Consider the following 19,907-nt stretch of genomic DNA (forward strand, 5'->3'; position numbering starts at 1 on the left):
GATAGAGCAGTCAACCAGACAGGAAAAAGATGTGAAGTTCAACTCCCACTTGGCCTAACTTTTATTCTAGAATTTTAGACGTCAAAAAACATCCTACATGTAGTGTAAAATTTGTATTGTAAATTGCACCTGGCGATCGAATGTGTAGTCTGTGTGTGTTAAAATAGTGGTGTAATAATAATGGTGTTGTCATTTAAAACAATATGACTTTGCCTCCAAATCTGACAGCGACTCAAGACCCCTTGTTTTGTCTAACAATAAAAAAAGTCAATAATTAAAAAAAACATAAAAGTAGTACTGTCAAATATGCATAACAGATTGATTATGTGAAAACAATAAAATGTGTATGTATATGTTACGCCGAATGTGCAAAATTGACTATTATATGAAATGGGCAAAATTTTGCCAAAATCATGAAAAATGCAAGCCCGTTGCCTTATTGATGAATTAGACAAAATATCTGCCGAGTGCGTGAATTTGGCAGTTATTTTTCTGCCTAGTTCATGCATTGGGCAACTTAGATAGTAGCGCTATGGTGGTGTTTTTTGCAACTAAACCAAATGTGTCAAATAATGCTCATGCATTGGTCAAAATAGATGGTCGCGCTGGTCGCGGTGTTTTTTGCAACTAATCAAACTAACCAAATGTGCCAAATGTCATTGATTATATAAAAATATACCAATCAATAACTACAATGACGTTAATATCCATTTACTATGCCCAAAAAAATCTAGAACTATGATATGATAACGGAGGAATTTTATTAAAAGGTATTTTCGCGATTTGATTCGTGCTTGTGTATCAATCGTGCAATGGTCGATTGTTTGTTTGTGATAGTATGATTTGATAGTTTGTTGACACTTGTTAGCTAACCTCAAAATGGACATTCAGTTACTTTTTACATTCAGTTTCTTAATTCAAAATTACTAAACCTAACCTAATAATAATAATATTATATTATGTCCAATTATAACTAATAAAACCATCCGTTTTAAATTTACTTTTTCTACTGTCATGTTGACAGTTTAAGAATTCCATACCCTGGCGAATTCACGCACTCGGCAGATAATTTACCCAATTCATGAATAAGGCAACGGGCTTGACTATTACATGAATTAGGCAAAATTTTGCCCATTTCATGTAATAGTCAATTTCGCAGATTCGGCGTAACATATACAAAAAAGGAGTCGGTCAGTCAAGCTTTGATAAGCCAAAAGTACGATGACTCTGATTACATAGCCACGGTTTAAAGAGACAAAATATTTTATAACAGGGCATTATTTCTTGAAGACTTTGAAGCGGTCTTAAGCCTCCCATACCTCTGCTGTCTTCTTCAATCATCCAAATGTTGAGATGCAAGCTGTTAACCCTGGCGGTGGCCATTCTGTAGGGTTTGAAGTAGCTCACGGCAATAAAAGAGATGGCCTTTTTGTTGCCTTCCTTCCGTTTGAATGTCTTCAATATCGTCAAATCCATATTGAAAAGCTGGAATACAAAATACATCCCTACATGACAAAGAAAATTTCAAAAATGAATCAGACATTATTAGGCATTTATTATCAAACGGTAAAACCTCGTTAATACAAGCACGGCTAATTCGAAATTTTCACTAAAATTACAGTCCAGCGAATATAATTTTTATATAAAAGAGTATCTCTAACCCTAAATTTGTAATAAAACATAATTTGGTCCCGCCATACCAATATATCATAATCAGATTTTATCATAAATAATAAAAATTCCTCTAAACTGCATGATCTGCCTTACCGTACAATATGCTACATACATATTTATTATCTAATACTCCAAAAAAAATTGTGATTAATATTTTTTTCACCATTTTAAGTATGGCTGTGACAATGATGGGCACTAAAAATGGTTTTGTCACATGTGTAAAACAACAAAATCCAACAATACAAATTACACACTGCTGCATATATCACGAAGTATTCAGAGTACATCAACGATGAACGAATTCATCCAAGGAATTCGTCAACTTTATTGTTTCATATCTAATTATTATAATGTCGATGATTGTGTGGCGGGGAAGTTCGATAGTGGGTCAAGTGTGCTGCTTTAGAGCTTTAGAAAGTAGTCGCTGGGACAGATCATCTAAGCCAGGAGTAGTCAACCTGGTCCCTACCGTCCAATAGGGCGTTCCAGCTTTCAAGGTGGGTGGTAGGGGTTTTAAAAAGATATTCATTATGATTATTTTTTTTATAAATCACCATTACTGTGGAACCGGTGGGCGGCTAGAAAATTTTACTACTAATAGAGATACAAAAGTTGGCGGTAGGTATAAAAAGGTTGTCGATGGATTTCTTTAAAAAAGTTCATTTTTAATAGGATTCTATTCTTACCAGGATGTCTCCGTTGGTCATTCCGGTCAACACATATGAAGATTGGAAAAATCGTACAGCGGAAACCTCTCCTTTCACATCGCTGATAATAAAGTTTTTCCCGTAGCGATCACCCGTGTTGTCATGTCTGGAATGCAAAAAAAAGTGTATTGAATGAATGGAGTGGTCCATGGTCCATGGTAATTGCTCTGAATACTGTGTAATATTTAACCAGGGTAAAGTTTTACTTCACATTTCTAATCAGACTTCAAAGTCAGCTATGAATAATATATTTTTTTTCCTGTCTCATTAAAAAGCACGTTCACAAACGTTTACAGCAAAAACCATCAATGCGTAAGCTGCAAATTTTTTTTGAACTAATGGTTGAGCCATTTTTAGTTGCATTTATTCCTTATTTCCCCACCCACCTCCTAATTCCTTGGTATTGTCACAAGACCAGGCAAGCGAGGAGTTACGGTGATAATTCGAGCGAAAATGCAAGAGACATTCAGTTATATCTACATAGCATACGTGAGTGGGCCTCTAATCGCTTTCGCGATTGACTTAATAAGACCGACTGATTAAAAAGTATTTCGTCAGCTTGATATAGTGGAACCGTCGGATACTTCTGGATACCTGGCAAGCCGTGATACCGGCTATCATCCTTCATACAATCAATCATCACCATTCATCAACCTCATTATCATCCATAAACTGTGTATCATCAAGTGCCGCGCACCGGGTGACCTAAAACAAACAAGTACCGCGCAAGTGACAGTGAAACCAGACCACGGGGCCATCATAAATCATCATAAAAGTCACGTGTCTGGCATTCTGTTAAATCGCCCCCACTCCTAGATCCGGACTCCTCATCATCCTCAAAATTATACAGTCCACTTGCGAAAAGCGCAACCAACCAATGTTTATTAATATTGTCAGAAACTATACAAATCCGTGAATTCAAAATCGACTGGGCCGAAAATCAAAAAACATTTGAAATACAAAATGTATGGAAAAAACAGTAAAACATTCTGTTGTAACTCTGTAATATTATTTTTGTTTCTGATACAGTTTCTTTTAAATTAATATCTGTGGTGACTACTGTCGTTCATTCGATCAAAGTGGAAATTAAAATATTTCGATTAATGGCAAATTTCAAATTAACTGTCATATTAACAGGGTTTTACCTCATTATAATTATTTATCTGCGAACTCTTTCGAGCGGTCAAGGTGTCTTAGGTTGTACCAATTTATAGATAATATATTAGATTGGGGCAGGCGTAACAAACTGGATTTCAAGATTGAAAATTGCAAAAAAATTTATCGTTTAACAGAGCCTTGCGAATATTATTTTTCCAATATTCAATGCATGGCAGAGTTCTTTCGCGAACACCATCTGTAAAGGATCTTGGCATTACGTTTGACAGTAAGCTGTCATTTAGTGGACATATAGCTATAATTTGTAAAAAGGCGCTATAAATATATATGCATCGTCTTACGTACTTCCCGGGTCTTTTCGGATGTTACTGTATTAAAAATCTCTTTAAAAATTTCTCAGAAACAATAAAACCTCGTTAATACAAATTCCACGGGACCGGAAATCGAAAAAAATTCGAATTACGAATTACGAAATGTATGAGGGAAAAAATAGATACTAAAATTTTGAAATTTCATTAATTTTGTTTCCGATCATAGATGTCCCAGCCAAATTTCCGATTCAATTATCTCTGTGCTAAATACCAAGCGTCATTAATCCATTGCCTGTAGGGACCAAAAGAATGTATTAAGTTAATGTAGGTAGGTATTTACTAACTTATTTTGAGCTAGAATTGTAAAAATTACGTAAGAAAAAAAGGTTAAATGATGTTATACCTAAATAGAAAAATAATATGGCTTTTTGGTTTGAGACACCGAAAACATTATTGCCTTCATAACAAGAAAGCTAAGATATATTTATTACACGTTTCTGTTAGGTACTTACCTACAATTTCTATTTAATTCTCACTAAATAAATATGTTCATTAACCCGGCCGGCGCCGATGTCACACACCTTGTACAAATCGGCCAAATTCGCAATGCGCATGTGTATAAATCGATGCCACCGCGTCCATATGGTCCATACGGGACTGATTTTTTCACGTAAATTTGGCCTGATTTGTCCTTCTCCTGCCACCTATGACATATTTTAAAAGCATTGGTTCTAAATATAAAATAATCACCAAAGTTTCGAACCAATTCGTACGGCCAAGTTTTGCCGGTCGACAGAAATCAGTTTGAACTGCGCGCCGCGTCTGCGCAGTATACGACAGACTTTCAACCGAGCGGGCCATTGCGCGGGATTGTATTTATCGCATACAAGTTGAATATTTACCGCAATCGTTGATAAATACTTTTTTTGCTGTCTGGTGTACTTATCACATTAAAACTGGCATGATTAACTATTGAACGTATGATTTTATTTTATCGCGATTTTTAAAATACTTTTTGTACTGTCTACCGTGTCCCATTTTAGTGAATGTGAAAATTAATACTGATATCAATAACTATGGTGTGTGAGTTTAATGGTTTCTGTGATTTGGCGTTTCTTAATACTGTAGTTAAACATTTTAAAAACATTTCATAGTTTTATAGTGCGTAAATATGGAGGAAGAAAATGTGCGTACTAATGAGGAATTGGACTCAGATTATGACATGTCGGAAGAGGAATTGGAACAACATGAGACTGATCATGATGTTGACGATACGGACTCTGACGAGCCAATTGAATTTTTGCGGTCATGGAGAACTGGTCCGTATATTCCAATAGTTCACGAATTCAATGATTGTCGATCTGGCGTGACATCGAACGACTTGGACGAATCCTCTCCCGAATGTCTTTTCTTTGAACATTTTTTGAATAAAAATATAATGTCGGAAATAGTGAACCAAACGAATACATTTTTTAACCATTCGTACAGTGCGGGAGACCTCGGACCGAAATCGCGGTCACACAATTGGACAGACACGTCAGTGCCGGAGTTGTATACATTTTTTGCCGTATCAATGCTGATGACTCGAAATAAGCACACGTCGATAGAGGAACATTGGAGTACCGATCCTTACCTGCATGCAGACATTTTTGGGAAAATAATGGCTAGAAATCGATACCAACTTATTTTACAAATGCTTCATTTTTCTGATCCTAGTGTGACCGCCTCAAATGATAGACTAGCTAAAATTAGATTACTGTTAGAACACACAAGAACAATTTTTAGGGAAACGATGATACCGTATCAGAATCTTTGCATAGATGAGAGCATAATCGTGTTTAAGGGTAGATTAATTTTTAAACAATTCATTCCTTCCAAAAGACATCGATTTGGAATAAAAATGTTTGTGATGTGTGACGTAATGACAGGATATATTATCGACTTTATAATTTATTGTGGGGAAGGGACTGACATACAAGACAATGAAAATCTCGGTATTTCCGGTGCGGTAGTGACAACGCTAATGAAAGACTATATCGGGAAAGGTCACACCTTATGGTGTGATAACTGGTATTCGAGTCCGGCGCTCTTTAAATACCTTCACTCTCACAAAACGAATGCTTGCGGTACAGTGAGAAAAAATCGTAAAGATATGCCAGAGTTCAGCAAACTGAAAAAGGGAGATACCGAGGCTAAGTACAATAGTCCACTTTTGGCTCTGAAATGGCACGATAGGAGGGATGTTCACATGCTATCCACCCTCCACGATGCATCATTTGGACCAACGGGAAAAGTGAACTATAGAACTGGCGAAAACATTGAAAAACCAAAATGTGTTATAGATTATAACAAAAATATGGGTACGGTAGATAAGTCCGACATGATGCTTAGCAACTTGTCGTGTATGAGAAAATCGATCAAGTGGTATAAAAAGGTCGCATTCCACATGATCGACTTATATTTATTAAATGCTTTTTATTTATATAAATTTATTAAATCTGACAAAAAAACATTGGGCGATTTTCAACTCTGTGTAATAAAACAACTAGTGGACAAATATTGTGTGAGAATTTCAAATGCACCCCTGCCTAAGCCGACAGCGTCAACTAGCGATAATCCCGTACGATTATTGCCCAAAAGTGCAACGGGACATTTGCCAGAATACATTTTACCGACACAAAATACCGATAAGCCTAGAAGAAGATGTTTCGTATGCGGGAATTCTAAAAAAAATCCGAAAAAAACAAAACTCTCTCGCTATATGTGCCCAACGTGTGATGTTGCGTTATGTCTGTCACCTTGCTTTAAAATATATCACACATCTAAAGAATTTTAAAATAGGTTTATTATTGTATTTGTTTTTTTTTTTCAATATGTGAGTTCGTGTTAATTTATCAATAATATTCAATAAGTGAAGTGTTTGTGTAGTTTAAATATATTAAAAGGGTCCCCTTTATATTTGTTTACGACTCAACCCGAAGACATTAATATGTGATTTATCGATATGCACTTGAAAATTAGTAACGCTCGATTCGTGGGAACGTATGCACAAGTGTCGAAATATTACACACCGCGCAGAGCTCTAACTATTTGCTACAAAATGGCGACTTCGGTAAGTTCTTTCAAATTTGGATAGCATTCGTTTGTTCGAGTGTTTCTGATATTATAACTGATTTATTACGAATTTTTAGTGTGTCGAAATTATCTTAATGGCTTTGGGTTCTCGACTGGAGCTGTGACATATTTTTTATTGCTTTTTTTAGTATAGAACAAAGACGATAATGAAATTCATGCGTAGTTATGGTGCGTCATACGATTTTTGAGGCAGGTGCCGGGTTAAACAATATTCAGGGTTATGCTCTGAATATACCATAAAAGCTCCATTTTGACCTACGCTGAACATGTGGGCCGTTAATATATCATATTTATTATTCAATCCAACTTACCTTAGCCTTGTATTTCCACTGTAAAAAAACAATAATTATAATGAATTTAAGTAAGTGACGATACCTAGGTAGATATTGTGTAACGTCAACGACACGTAACGACAATGTGTAACATCATTCACAACAACGGCCATGTTGTTTGGTGGATGACTGTTTACTGCAAAATGGATTTGTTTATTATTGTATACATCCATTTTTCAAGTCTCATAGACGGCAATACAGACCGAATTTAACGACGATCTTTTTTGCAAAACGTAGAAATCATATTCATATTGTCGTTAAAACGAAAAACGCAAAAACACAAAAGTGTCGCTGAACTGGTTATTGCATAACAGCGTCCAATTTATGTTAAAATGCTGAGTTACATAGGTAAAAGAGAGATAACCATTTAAACTCCAAAGCCGAGCATTCAGACTTCTATGGAGTGGTTGCATTTCAACAGTTTTTATGAGATTTACACTTAAATAGTGTAAATAGTATGTATACTCACGGAAAATCGAGATATAGGTTGGCCAGGTTATCTCTTTCCTTCGCCACGTCGACCGCTTTACGGTAGAGGGTGTTAGATATTCCGTTTTGCAGGATGTGTTGAACAATCTCCGTTTTGGGATGATGATACAAGTCGTGGCCATGGAGTCGAATGAATATTTCTAAGTCCTCAAAAAATTCCGGCTCACTTATCATCTGAAACGAAAATTATATTGTGACTGTCTCGGTTGCAAGCAAAAATCACCAATACTAGAATCGCCCTTCCAACATTTAAGTCTGTTTCTGGAATGGTATTTTCGGCCACAAACCTACGGGCTATTCATGTTATCATGATATTTTGTTTTTTCAGCTCAGAAAACCGGTATCAAGGTACCTTTCAGATGCGACAAGACAGGAAAATATGTACCCACAGTATGAATAATAGGAATCTGGCCAGAATAGACACAGGTATGTCTATGTTTACGGTCAAAATGTCGGATAGTGAGCAGCTGAATAAATATGTTTCATTGATTTTTGGAGAAATTGAGCTCTTGAAATAAAATTGATATTCAAACTCAAATTCCAAAGACATGGTGAAATAACACAGAAATAAAAAGGAAATGGAAAGTCGACGTTCTATATCTGATCAATATTTTCTTTTTAAAATCATCAATGGTTTTGTTGACTCGCCAAACCTACTCGAAAGGGTGGGTTTCCATTGTCCATCAAGATTTATGCGAAACCAAACTTTGTACCATGTCAGTTGTAGCGATTCTAATTATGCACAAAACTCTTTTATTCGGCGCTCTTGTTTAAATTATTTACTTATTAAAATAGTCCACCTGTTTCATTTAAAAGCGCTATCTCCAAAATTTTGTATAAATAGATATTTGTATATTTATATATTATTTTTTATGTTACTTTTTTGTGTATGACTTAATTATTCATTATACTTCCTCATTTTTCTCATGAAATTTTCTTATGTAATTTCTTTATATTTATGTTATTCTTCATCTCTATCTTATTAGACTTAACTATATTATAATGTATACATGGAAACTTTGCTGGTTGCAATAACTTTTCATAATTATATTTTAAATTTTTGTAATTAACATGTAACTATTTGTTTCCTTAATTAAAAAATAAATATCTAATTATTCATCTTCAAATGTGATATTTGTTTCGCAAGGCAACAATTCTTGTGGGCACAGGGCAGGGTATAGAAACGGTCGGGATGTTAAATGTTCAGGCAAATTGTCCAACATTTAATAAATATGTTTATCATATAGTTATGTTTGCGATTTAGTGCCGAGTATGTATTGTTAATTTGCATCCGCGTGGAGCGGTGAATTGTGGTGTGAAAAAATTCAAATCGACTCATTCTATTGTTTCTAAAAAAAATTGCAACTGTTATTTGAAAACTTTAAATATTCTAACTTTTAGTTTGACAATTTTATTAGTTTCTTAAGTGGAGTATTTTGGATAATCAAAATAATGTATTGAACACATTGATAATAGACATATTTTAGAATGATGATGAAATACCAAGACATGACGGATTATAAAAATTAGCAGCTATACAGCGATTTAAATAATAGGTCGGTTCGACATCCAACATGTGTCATGAGTAAAATAAAAACAGAATACTATGTACTGTCGTGAGCATAGAAAAAGTTAACGAAAAGAAGAATGAAAGATTAGATCTCCCCCTTGGCAATTGACAATAAATAAGATCATAACGGTATCACAAAAGCGACGAGGGCATATTTACCTTGCTTATTTTGCAGCGGTATTTTTTCAAATCGCTCAAGAAGTCAGCGGGCCCTCCCAGTCGGATCTTGTTCCCGATGAAACGAAGGTCGGTGAAGAGTGAATCGAAGAGCGTACCGTCATCGGCCTTTTCCAGGTGGTAACCCACGTAGAAACAGATGTAGTTATCGTTGGGCAGGTGGGCGAGATTGCCACCCGGGCAAATGTCCATGTACCTGCGCAGGAGAGCCGCATGTAAGCTGCGCAGCTGCCCGTTTTTCACCTCGCTCCTCAGATAGTCCAAGATGAGGTCGTGCACCTCGTATTCGTAGTCCCCCAGCCGCTCGTTAAACTGCACAGTGAGGAGGTTGTGGTCTGTGAAACTCTCGACCAGGCGGCTGGTGTGCTCTGTCGACGCGTTTACGATAATGGCCAGAGCGGCGGCTGATACTTTAGCGTCTTTCGGGAGGACGGCCAGCCTCCTGAAAGCTTCCCTATTCTTCGCACTCATTGTTTTGATGCAGATGTTGATGGGCGCAAATGTGTTTGTCCCTAAAAAACTGGAAATAAAATAAAATATTTCACATTCCTCGGTTAGTTTTTCCAATATCATATCCATTGCAACCGAGAATCTCGAAACAGTCTCGCGGTACGACAGGCAAACTTAAGAAAATTCATGAGACTTTTCGCTTATAATACCTATAATATAAAAATAAATCAAGGCATATAATAAAAAAAAAGAAATATACAAATAAAAATATCAAATAGGATGCATTTCAGCAACTTTCGGCGGAACCAAAGTACAAATATGGCAACAATCATGGATACGCAGCAGAGACGAGACAAATCAAAGACAGAACAGAAAGGCAAACTAACCTTTTGACAAAGTGTTTATTGGGAATGCAGTTTTCCCACTCTTTCGGGTTCTTTATCAAGAGCTCGCTCTTGCCAGCCAGTACTTTCGCCATGATGGCCACGTAGAGGGGTTGTCCCTTGCAATACTTGTGAATGCTGACAGCCTGCATGGGTAGCTTCCTCATCTCCACTCCCATGGCTGAGGCGAATACCTTTAAGGACTCCTCCTCGGTCAGTTCCGCTTCCACCTGTATGAACATCAAACAGGCGTGTATTAATATCATTTCAAATTTTAAGTAGTACATAATATGGGCTAATGGGCTTCCATAATAGCGGGTCTTATCTTCACTTGGTTAGTGAGATAGATGTAAGGTTTGTTAGCGTCGTTGTATTTTTCTTTGGAGGGTTTTGGTCGTGATCTTCCTCGGTGACCGGCCGGCCGTATTGGAAGTAAAAAGATTGAGAGAACACTATCAAGAGAAAAGAATTTCATTGGAATTCAATCTCACCTTTTATCAGTCTAAACTAGAGCATCCAAACCGGTTTAAACTGTAGCTGGCCGTAGCCAACTGGCTTAACCGCGCTGCGAATTTCTACAATAACTAAAAACCGGGTAATTTTACTCAATTAACTGACCAAATTCTTAGTAGGTACAGTAGGTATAACCCCGTTAATAATATGAATGCGGTTAATTCGAAATTCGCAATAAATTGAAATATTTCCTATGATTCATTAAATCCATTTATAGCGATTTCCAATAATTCGATGAATAAACCATAATACATAGTTACTACTGATGTTAATCTGAATTGTATCGGAAACGGGAAACAATGTTATAAAATTGAAAGAAAAAGTAACTATTTTTTAAGGCTCATTGAGATGAGTCACTGCGGATGATCATTAAATCCATTTATAGCGATTTCCAATAATTCGATGAATAAACCATAATACATAGTATCACTTCCCTCCATTTTGAATGTGAATTTCAAACTGTCACTTTTATTTTTAGTATGGTTTTTTCGTCTGGATTCGGGATGGAAGGTGGATAATTAACACACCGGAATTGTGATCAGAAACGGCGAGTTTATTTACGTTAATATTATAATCGTTACATTTTTTTATAATTTAATTTTGCGGAGGACGAAATCGGCGTGTTCGCGATTTAGCTGTTTGTAGCGTTCTGCGCGCCATTTTGTATTCCGCTTTCAACGGTTGTTTTCAAGGCGACGTTGCAATATCTCCAACGGTCAAAATTATGGCATTGTTGCCAGCAGATATTCAACATTATTTATTTATTTTCGTAATCAGCGCTTTATTATTTGTTGAGTTTGATACCGATTCGGGCCTCTCCAAAAACACAGAGACATCCCCAAATGGGGTCCATACGGGGGTGCCACAATAGTTACTACTGATGTTAATCTGAATTGTATCGGAAACGGGAAACAATGTTATAAAATTGAAAGAAAAAGTAACTATTTTTTAAGGCTCATTTAGATGAGTCACTGCGGATGATCATCCGCAGAGAATTGCATTCAGGCATTCACTTTTTGTTTACATTTGTCACCGAAAGTAAAATACTCAATTCATTCCAAAATGGCGTCAAGTAAAATTGTGGTGTAGGTTAGAATTCAAAAAATTTGTGATTATTTGTTATATAAATGCAGAAATTTTATCGAGAGAAAGAGGGATAGGAAAAAGAGGCATTAGTGGATAAAACCATGGGTAATGCGACGTAATAACATGAGGAATATGATGACAGTGCTCAGGGGCGCATGCGCGAAATCATCTGTAGTGATAAAAAAATGATTTGAGGATTCCTCCGCGATGATCGTCGAAAGTGAATCATGTAGACGGGACTTTACAGTCATTTGCCATTCATTTTGTATTTCGTAATTTTTCGATTTCATCAATTTCAAATTAATGGGGTAAATATTTGGATGTAAATAACAAAACAGAAGGTACAAAAATAAAATATTACGTACTTAAATTTGTTTACTATCGCCACAGAACAGATTATTAGCCAGATTACTCTGCAATTAACGAATGATCCTTATTATTGCTCAGAGATACATAGTCAACTAATAAAACCTCCCATTTCCTCAAATGCTAACCGATTAACTTGGTTCACAGATCCCATGTGCATTTGCTTAATGAAAAAATAAGCCTATATGTCTTGTACGGATAGGTACTATGATTATGATATTGGAAAATAATGTAATCGTATTGTTAAGGTTCTGATGATAAGTAGTATTTTTCCCTCGGTTAATTGGACACTCTGCACTCACATGTACGTTTGCAGCACCAGGCACGAGAGCGGACGTATGGGTAGTGACGAGCACCTTGCATCCCAACAGGAAGGGACGTAACGCCTCCTCCGACTGCAGGTTATCCACCACTATGAGTGCTCCCTGCAGCTCGGGCGATGAGAACGCACGCGCCAATTCAAACTCACTCTCCCGACTGCTCAGTCGTTCCATATTGGTCGCCCCGCATAACTTACCATACATTCTGAAACACCACAAATCACAAATAAGCTTTACGATATCACAGGAGCAAGCGATATCTATCGAAGGAAACTTTTCTACTGATCCATACTTGAGAATGAAAACAACTTTTTACAAGATTTGGCAAGTTGTAACTGAAGAGTCGGAAATTAAAAAGTTTCTGATTCAGAAAAAAAAAAATTAACCGATAGGAAGTTTTACTTATGATTTTTAGTAACACAACATAATCTTATGTTATGAACATATTAAAATACATGTCAAAATGATGGAATCGGTACCTAAATCATTGCGTGTAATAAATTGCTACTAGATTCCTAAATTGTCCCACCGACGCGATTGCAATAGGCAAAGAAACAATATTTATCTTTTACGCGTGTAGCGATGTAGCGAAATGAAAAATGAGGCAGACCTGGTTTTGAAGTCCTCGACTTGGTCAGGAGTGAAGCAGTCGGTCGCGTTGGCCCAAAACAGTTTCCCCTGGAAGGCGTCTAAGACAAGGGGAGGATTGCCGCGAAGCACGCTAGCCACCAGAGAGGACTTGCCGCTGCCCGCCATGCCTGCCACTACCAACACCTCCGAGGGCTTGAGCGCTGCCATCGCCGTGTACAACTTCGTCTCCTGCACCACACAAAACAATAATACATCTCTATTCTGCCCTAATAAAATGAATATTTTCAGCTCACATGTATGGTAAAACCAATGAGATTTGAAATGTTCCGGTGTGCTCCACAAGTCACAGGATTAAATATATTTTTCGGATTATATTGTTAAATATATATAATGATATCCCTATTAAGGCTGCAGACACACGGCATTGCAGTCATAGTAGACGTACATTGACGCAGGTCTTATTTGATTGCAATTGCATCCGATTAGAAACACCAACTGGATAAAACAAATCTAATTGGTGATTCTAATCGGATGCAATTGGACACAAATAAGATCCTGTGTCGACGCACGTCTACGCACGTCAACTGCAATGCCGTGTGTCTGCAGCCTTAAAAACATGAATACTGTTAAATCAATCAGAATGTACCGAATAATCTCACATTACAGTCTCTCTTGGACGTATCACTCAGGCGAAGGAGAGCGGAGTGATCTCCGTCAAAGAGAGCATCACGGGCCACGCATGTGAATGGACTTAAGCCAAAGAGAACAATACAGATGTTTGTCTATATACAGAGAAATATTTCACACGGAAACTCACCAGTTTTTCCCGTTTAACATAATTTTTGGGCAGGGCCGGCACACCCCCATTCCGGAGGCTTTCCTTGACTTTCTCATCAATCTGCTCATCTGTGATGGAAGAGCGGGTTTCCAGGAGGGCCGCCAGCCATTTGTAATCATATTTTAAAGCTTCCTTGAATGCAACATACGCTTCATACCCGGTATTTTCCACGATCCTCAAAAGAATCGCCACTTTCTCCTCACGATCTGCCTGAAAGCGTATGGAAGAGGTATTAAAAATTTCTGTTAATTATTCAGTACGCCAGAATTGATTTCGCTTTGTAAAATTCATTACTTTTCATTTCACTTAAATAACGCAAAACTAAAAATAAATGTGGCTCTGTTCACCCTAAGCCTACCGAGAAATTTTAGAAACGTCATCAATGTCTATACCTGAAACTGTCTACTCTTATAATAGCGGTTTTGCCATGGTTGTCTATGCTCAAAATGTGGTGATTGGATGGTTTCAGGTATAGACACTGATAACGTATCTAAAATCTCTCAGTAGACTTTGGGTAAATAGAGCCATAAATGTTTCTGTCACCTTAAATATAAAGAGGACTCGAAAATAATTCCAGTCAATATTTTGGAATGTTTTGTTGTAAATAGAATAATAATTAATTATATACTGTTCAAACTGGAATACTTAAAATATTCATGTTTTTAATTACAAATCGGTTGAACCGATGAGGATTATAGACATTTATCATTTTGAATGATACTCTTAATACCTAGTGACGCGACACGTTTCACGACTTACTTTAGAGTTGAGTAGTGCAGTCAACTCGTTGTCTCTAAATTTATTGCTGGATTTGAGTCGAGGTAAGATATCTAGAAAATCTAAATCCCGAATGATGTCCTCATGAAAATTTTTCAAATGGCACCCCCAATAGGAAGGCGCCGACTCCCTGAAAATTAAAGAAATATTGTTATATAATATATTATATATGTATAGTTAATAATTTATCAGTAAGTAATAATGTCACTATGGAAATCGAGGAAATGTGACCCAAACAAACTACAGTACACTCTCAGTAATCCGCCGCTTAATTATCCGACAACTACTATAATCCGCCGTTATTTTTACTAGTTGAAAGCACAAAATCAAGCTCTATAATTCGCCGGTATTCGATTATCAAATTCAGTAGTCCGCCGCGTACAAGTATACAAACAACGCAGATGAGACATTTTGGAAACTCCTCCTTCGTAAAACGTACGTTCGCCGTGAAGAAAAGTAATGTACCAGGGAGGAAAGTGCCCAAGGACCGCATCACAATTATTATGCCGTAATCCAATGCAACTGGGACACACAAACTGAAGCTTTTGGTCATAGGGAAAGCCAGGAATCCTAAGCCATTCAAGAATATCTGCCTCATTGAATGACTGGTTGTGTCAAGTGATTTACTGTTTAATATTTAGTTAATAAACTTAGTTTATAAATATGTTCAATTTAGTAAACACCTACTTGATTTGGATTATAAATAAAACCGTAATTTGCTAGTACAAATTTCTCAAAAAAAACTATTTTTATGAAATACCTGTTTTAATTTTTAGCATTTTGTATGTATGCACCACAGAACAGATAATAAATAGAATACCGATCGGCTATATTCAATACGCCGCACGTTGAAGCAGGGTTTTTAAATGTGTGAGTGTCCTACGAAAATGAAGCACGCATTACACACCTGCAATAGTGTGTGTAATACACCAACATTAAATGAGCGTAAATGCATATACCGAGAGCAGTTTTCAGTATTAGACGTACAACGTATTCTTGACACGTGTGTAAGTTTAACACGGATCCTTCCTTACTCGAGACGGTTACCTGCTATCGCCTTACCCGTTGGGTATTTCAGTTCCCATTATTTCTGAGTCTTTCCCACTATAATCCACCGTTTTCACTAATTGGACACTTGTCTGGTTTTTGGGGTGGCGGATTACTGAGAGAGTACTGTAATTGAAACTGCAACGTCTGAATTTCTAAAGATATTTATTTTACCAAAATCTCATTTTTCACTCATGAGCCTCCCATAATTATTGTATTATTAAATTTACGTTATACATTATACATGATACCTCGTTTACACGTGCATGGATTTACTGCTGACAGTACGGATGATCACGGTTATAACAAGAAAATGCACGTGTAAGCATTATCATGCAAGTTGCAAGATTGCATGCATAAATCAAAAAAGTTCGGATGCTTCTGAGTTTCCACGCGACTGTTGGAACTATATCTGTGCCTGCGCAGTAGAACGATAGTGGCGAACCTGCCGGTAAAAATACGAGCTATACCGACTCATTTAGACGGTAACCGATTTTCACAACCTGTCAAATAGTACTATAAAATGACAACATCGCCTCTCGCTTACTCTTGAAGAATGAGATTGGCGAGACAGTCAGCACTTTTACATATAAACAGTTGCTATCGCGATAGTTTAAATTACACACTTGCTGCAAGTAAATCCATGTACATGTACAGGTGCTATAACGGAAGAAAGCTAAGGAAGATTGAAAACAATGGGTTTTAATTTATAGCCGTCACAGGTTGCGGTTGAAACCATTATTTATTACCATATTACAAAAAGTTCTTAAATGAAATTGTGCAATAGAAGAAGTAGCTATAATTTGAGATTGAGAATTATTTAGATAATAGTAGAAGTATCTATTGATCAAAATGGCGACCAGTTCAGAAGATGCATGAGCTGTTTAAGAAAAGGTATAAATGTAAATATCTTTTGAATATCATTAAAGAGTATTATTTTACATCTAGCTACTGTTTTAGTACCTTTATCTTTTTTATATTAAGTATTTCTTTAAGGCTTAGGCACACAGAACGCGATCTATCGCAGTGGGCAATCGCACAATCGTCGTGGTAGTCAGCGATATAAGAACCTCACACAGGCCGTGATACCTTTGTGAGCAACCATGATATTAAAATAATATAAGTGGTACCTACATACAGTGGCGGCTCTAGCATATTTTAGTAAGTGGGGTCAGATGGTGTGAAATATCTAATACATATATACCTAATTAATATCAATCAAAACGTATATTATATTTTTATTAATAATTTGAATTATAACATTACTTGTATGTAAGTCATTTATTTTGTATAGTAGCTGTTGCTTTAGATTCTATGTCAATTTAATAAACCTATATTTCAATAAAAAATCCACCTCATTCATCATACATCATACCTAGTACTAATTTATTTTACTAACGTGCGATGAAAACTATCTACAAATAGTACTTTACAATACTAATAAAGAGTATGTATTAACCATTGATCAATGGTATTAACAAATAATATAATTAAAAACTTATTTAATAGATAGATGACCGTTGATCACTGTTGTCTGACTGGCAAACTAAAGCGGTGTGTGACAGGACATGCCCCGACATATAATAATATAATAATAATATATAATAATATAAGAATAGTATGCAACCACGTCAACTCTTAACGAGGTACTCACATTTATGCAGGACTGGGTATTTTGAATTGCATCCCCGAACCAGCACCAATACATGTAGGGCTAAACGTGCATATGACGTGCTAAATGTTCTACACAGTTACGCGATACAGAATTTTGAGAATCATAACTGACAATCGCATATAGCATCTCATAATATAAACATTGCTTCCCCCAAGTCCCCGCCACAGGGAACTATGTACTCAGAAATCTGTTCTCAGAAGTTCTGTGCTCCGCCAGTATCGTTGTATATAGGTACCTGCTTTGTAGACTAGTGTAATAGCATTAACAGGGTTGCGCTAAGAAACAAGAACCAAGGATGGGCAAACGGTACAAATTTATAGTTAACAAAATCAATGTATTGTGGCAGGCACGTGTAACGAATATTTAATTTAATATTGATTATAGAATGATGGGGGGGATCGTCCCCATGGTCCCGTAAGGTAGAGCCGCTCCTGCCTACATATATTATTCTAGATTATATTTGGCTTTTGGACTGTCACTATGTATTCTGCCTTCTTCATTCAACACAATTGCGGGCTCGTTGCATGCTGAGGCGATTTTCAAGAGATAAAGTTAAGAAAGATAAGCGAATGTGCTCTAAATATCCGAGGGCCTTCGTTAAAACTATAATATGGTTGATTTTAAAATAAAAAGCAATTGCTTGTATTTATTTCTTAAACTACCGGTGAGAAATTTAATGGTCACGGTAGAGCATTAAAATAATATTTTTTATTTTACAAGGGCTAAATTTCGAAATGCAACAGATAGGTTACAGGCTATACCTATTATTGTTTTTGCATGTACTACACTGTTATCAGGTATCTGTCAATCTAGAATATAATAGACATGCACGAACAAGTCCAGGAAATAATAATAATACTCACCCCATTGTTGATGTAATCAGAAACCAAGGGAGCGAACACCGCGTTTAATTAAATAAGAAATGACAAATATTATGTAAAAGTCCTAATCTTTTGTGATAAAATAATCCGCGGAGACAGAAAATAAAATGACTCATTTCGTCCCAAAACTAAACAACAATGAGAAGAAAAAGTGTTGCCAAGTCAAAATTTTTAATTTCAGTAGAATGTGTAAAAAAAATTCAGTAGATTCGACAAAATATCAGTAGATTTCTGTTTTAGGAAAAATATTTCGCCGCGGGCCGCAGGTTCCCTATTTTTCATAGTCGGCTCGTTTTTTTAGGAGAAAAAATTTCGGGCCGCAGATTCCCAAGTTTTCAAAAATGGCTAGGCTTTTTTTCCCGGCTGGTGGGAATTTTGTGAAATGAAGAAATATCAGTAGATTTCAGAAAATATCAGTAGATTCAGTATATTGCCAAAAATATCAGTAGATTTACTGAAATTTCAGTAGACATGGCAACGCTGATGAAGAAATCAAAACCATAGACAAGATTGATATTTCGAGACTGTCTTAATTCTGATCAGTGTAGGCAACCCGTATATTATCTATGTATTATCTATGAGGCAACCTGTCGTTGAGAAAAACTTGCAGGCAGGTAAATTAGCCAGGGTAGTTTGTAGAAAAATAAGTAAAATGGAAAGAGATTGCACGGTGCCTACAGACGGGCACGTAAATGTCAGACTGAAGCACGTTTTATAGGCAATAATTGCCTACAGATGAAGTGGGCCGTACTCGGACATAAAAACGGCCCATTGAGTATTTTTTTATGGGGAATATATATTCGCACAATTGAATAGACTGTTTTCACAAAGCGCTGACAACATTTAAAAAGATGTTCGTCACATCGGAAATGGATGATATTCACAAATCAGCTACAACACTCAAATAATCGATTTGCACTAAGGAAAAAGTAGTCTTCACGTATCAATATACTATTGTAACCAATTAATCGAAAAAGAATACAAACACTATGAAAATTAGGTTTAATGATTTTAAACAATATTTTGGCAAAACATAAGTGTGTATTAGGCCATCCTCCCACGGCGCAACTGAAATCTGATGGAACTGGTTTGTGAAGGAACTCATAAACTGACCAATGTGATGCTTCGCACACGGCGCTACTGAAACCCACTTGAAATAATAATCACATAACCTCAAACTGTCAAACTCAACTATCAACCGTGTTGTACAAAAACTGACGACACGCGCGCTGCAGCGTTTACATAAGATTATTTTGATTTTACAATTAATATTTAACCAATTTTGGTAAGAAAATATGATTTTTCACCGAAATCTAATGATGTTGGTACCACTGTTTTACGGTGTCTGGAAACTTCAGAGACCGCGCGACTAGCATGTCGCATCTCTTCGCGACCGTTTTGAAGCTGACAGATTCCAGTCTCGCCGTCAGCGAGCCGCCATTGAAATACATTAGCTAGATACTGGCTGG

At 36.5% G+C, this 19,907-nt stretch overlaps 1 protein-coding gene across 1 annotated transcript in view; it reads right to left on the reverse strand.

Annotated features, from left to right (window-relative positions):
- Window positions 1-18,561, reverse strand: part of LOC147075599 (apoptosome protein Dark-like) — a 41,826-nt gene extending 23,265 nt beyond the window's left edge. Inside the window, exons 1-10 of the mRNA XM_085941913.1 lie at window positions 18,421-18,561; window positions 14,818-14,965; window positions 14,038-14,268; window positions 13,240-13,448; window positions 12,612-12,834; window positions 10,348-10,574; window positions 9,494-10,031; window positions 7,745-7,938; window positions 2,361-2,487; window positions 1,320-1,485 (exon numbers count right to left, since the gene is read on the reverse strand). Coding sequence (XP_085798039.1) covers window positions 1,320-1,485; window positions 2,361-2,487; window positions 7,745-7,938; window positions 9,494-10,031; window positions 10,348-10,574; window positions 12,612-12,834; window positions 13,240-13,448; window positions 14,038-14,268; window positions 14,818-14,965; window positions 18,421-18,425 — 2,068 coding nt within the window. The 5' untranslated portion in view covers window positions 18,426-18,561. The remainder of the gene's footprint in view (window positions 1-1,319; window positions 1,486-2,360; window positions 2,488-7,744; window positions 7,939-9,493; window positions 10,032-10,347; window positions 10,575-12,611; window positions 12,835-13,239; window positions 13,449-14,037; window positions 14,269-14,817; window positions 14,966-18,420) is intronic.
- Window positions 18,562-19,907: the final 1,346 nt, after the last annotated feature.

This window comes from Rhyacophila brunnea, unplaced genomic scaffold (genome assembly GCF_057557595.1).
Source record: "Rhyacophila brunnea isolate RB1 unplaced genomic scaffold, BYU_Rbru_1.0 scaffold_14, whole genome shotgun sequence".
Taxonomy (NCBI): Eukaryota; Metazoa; Arthropoda; class Insecta; order Trichoptera; family Rhyacophilidae; genus Rhyacophila; species Rhyacophila brunnea.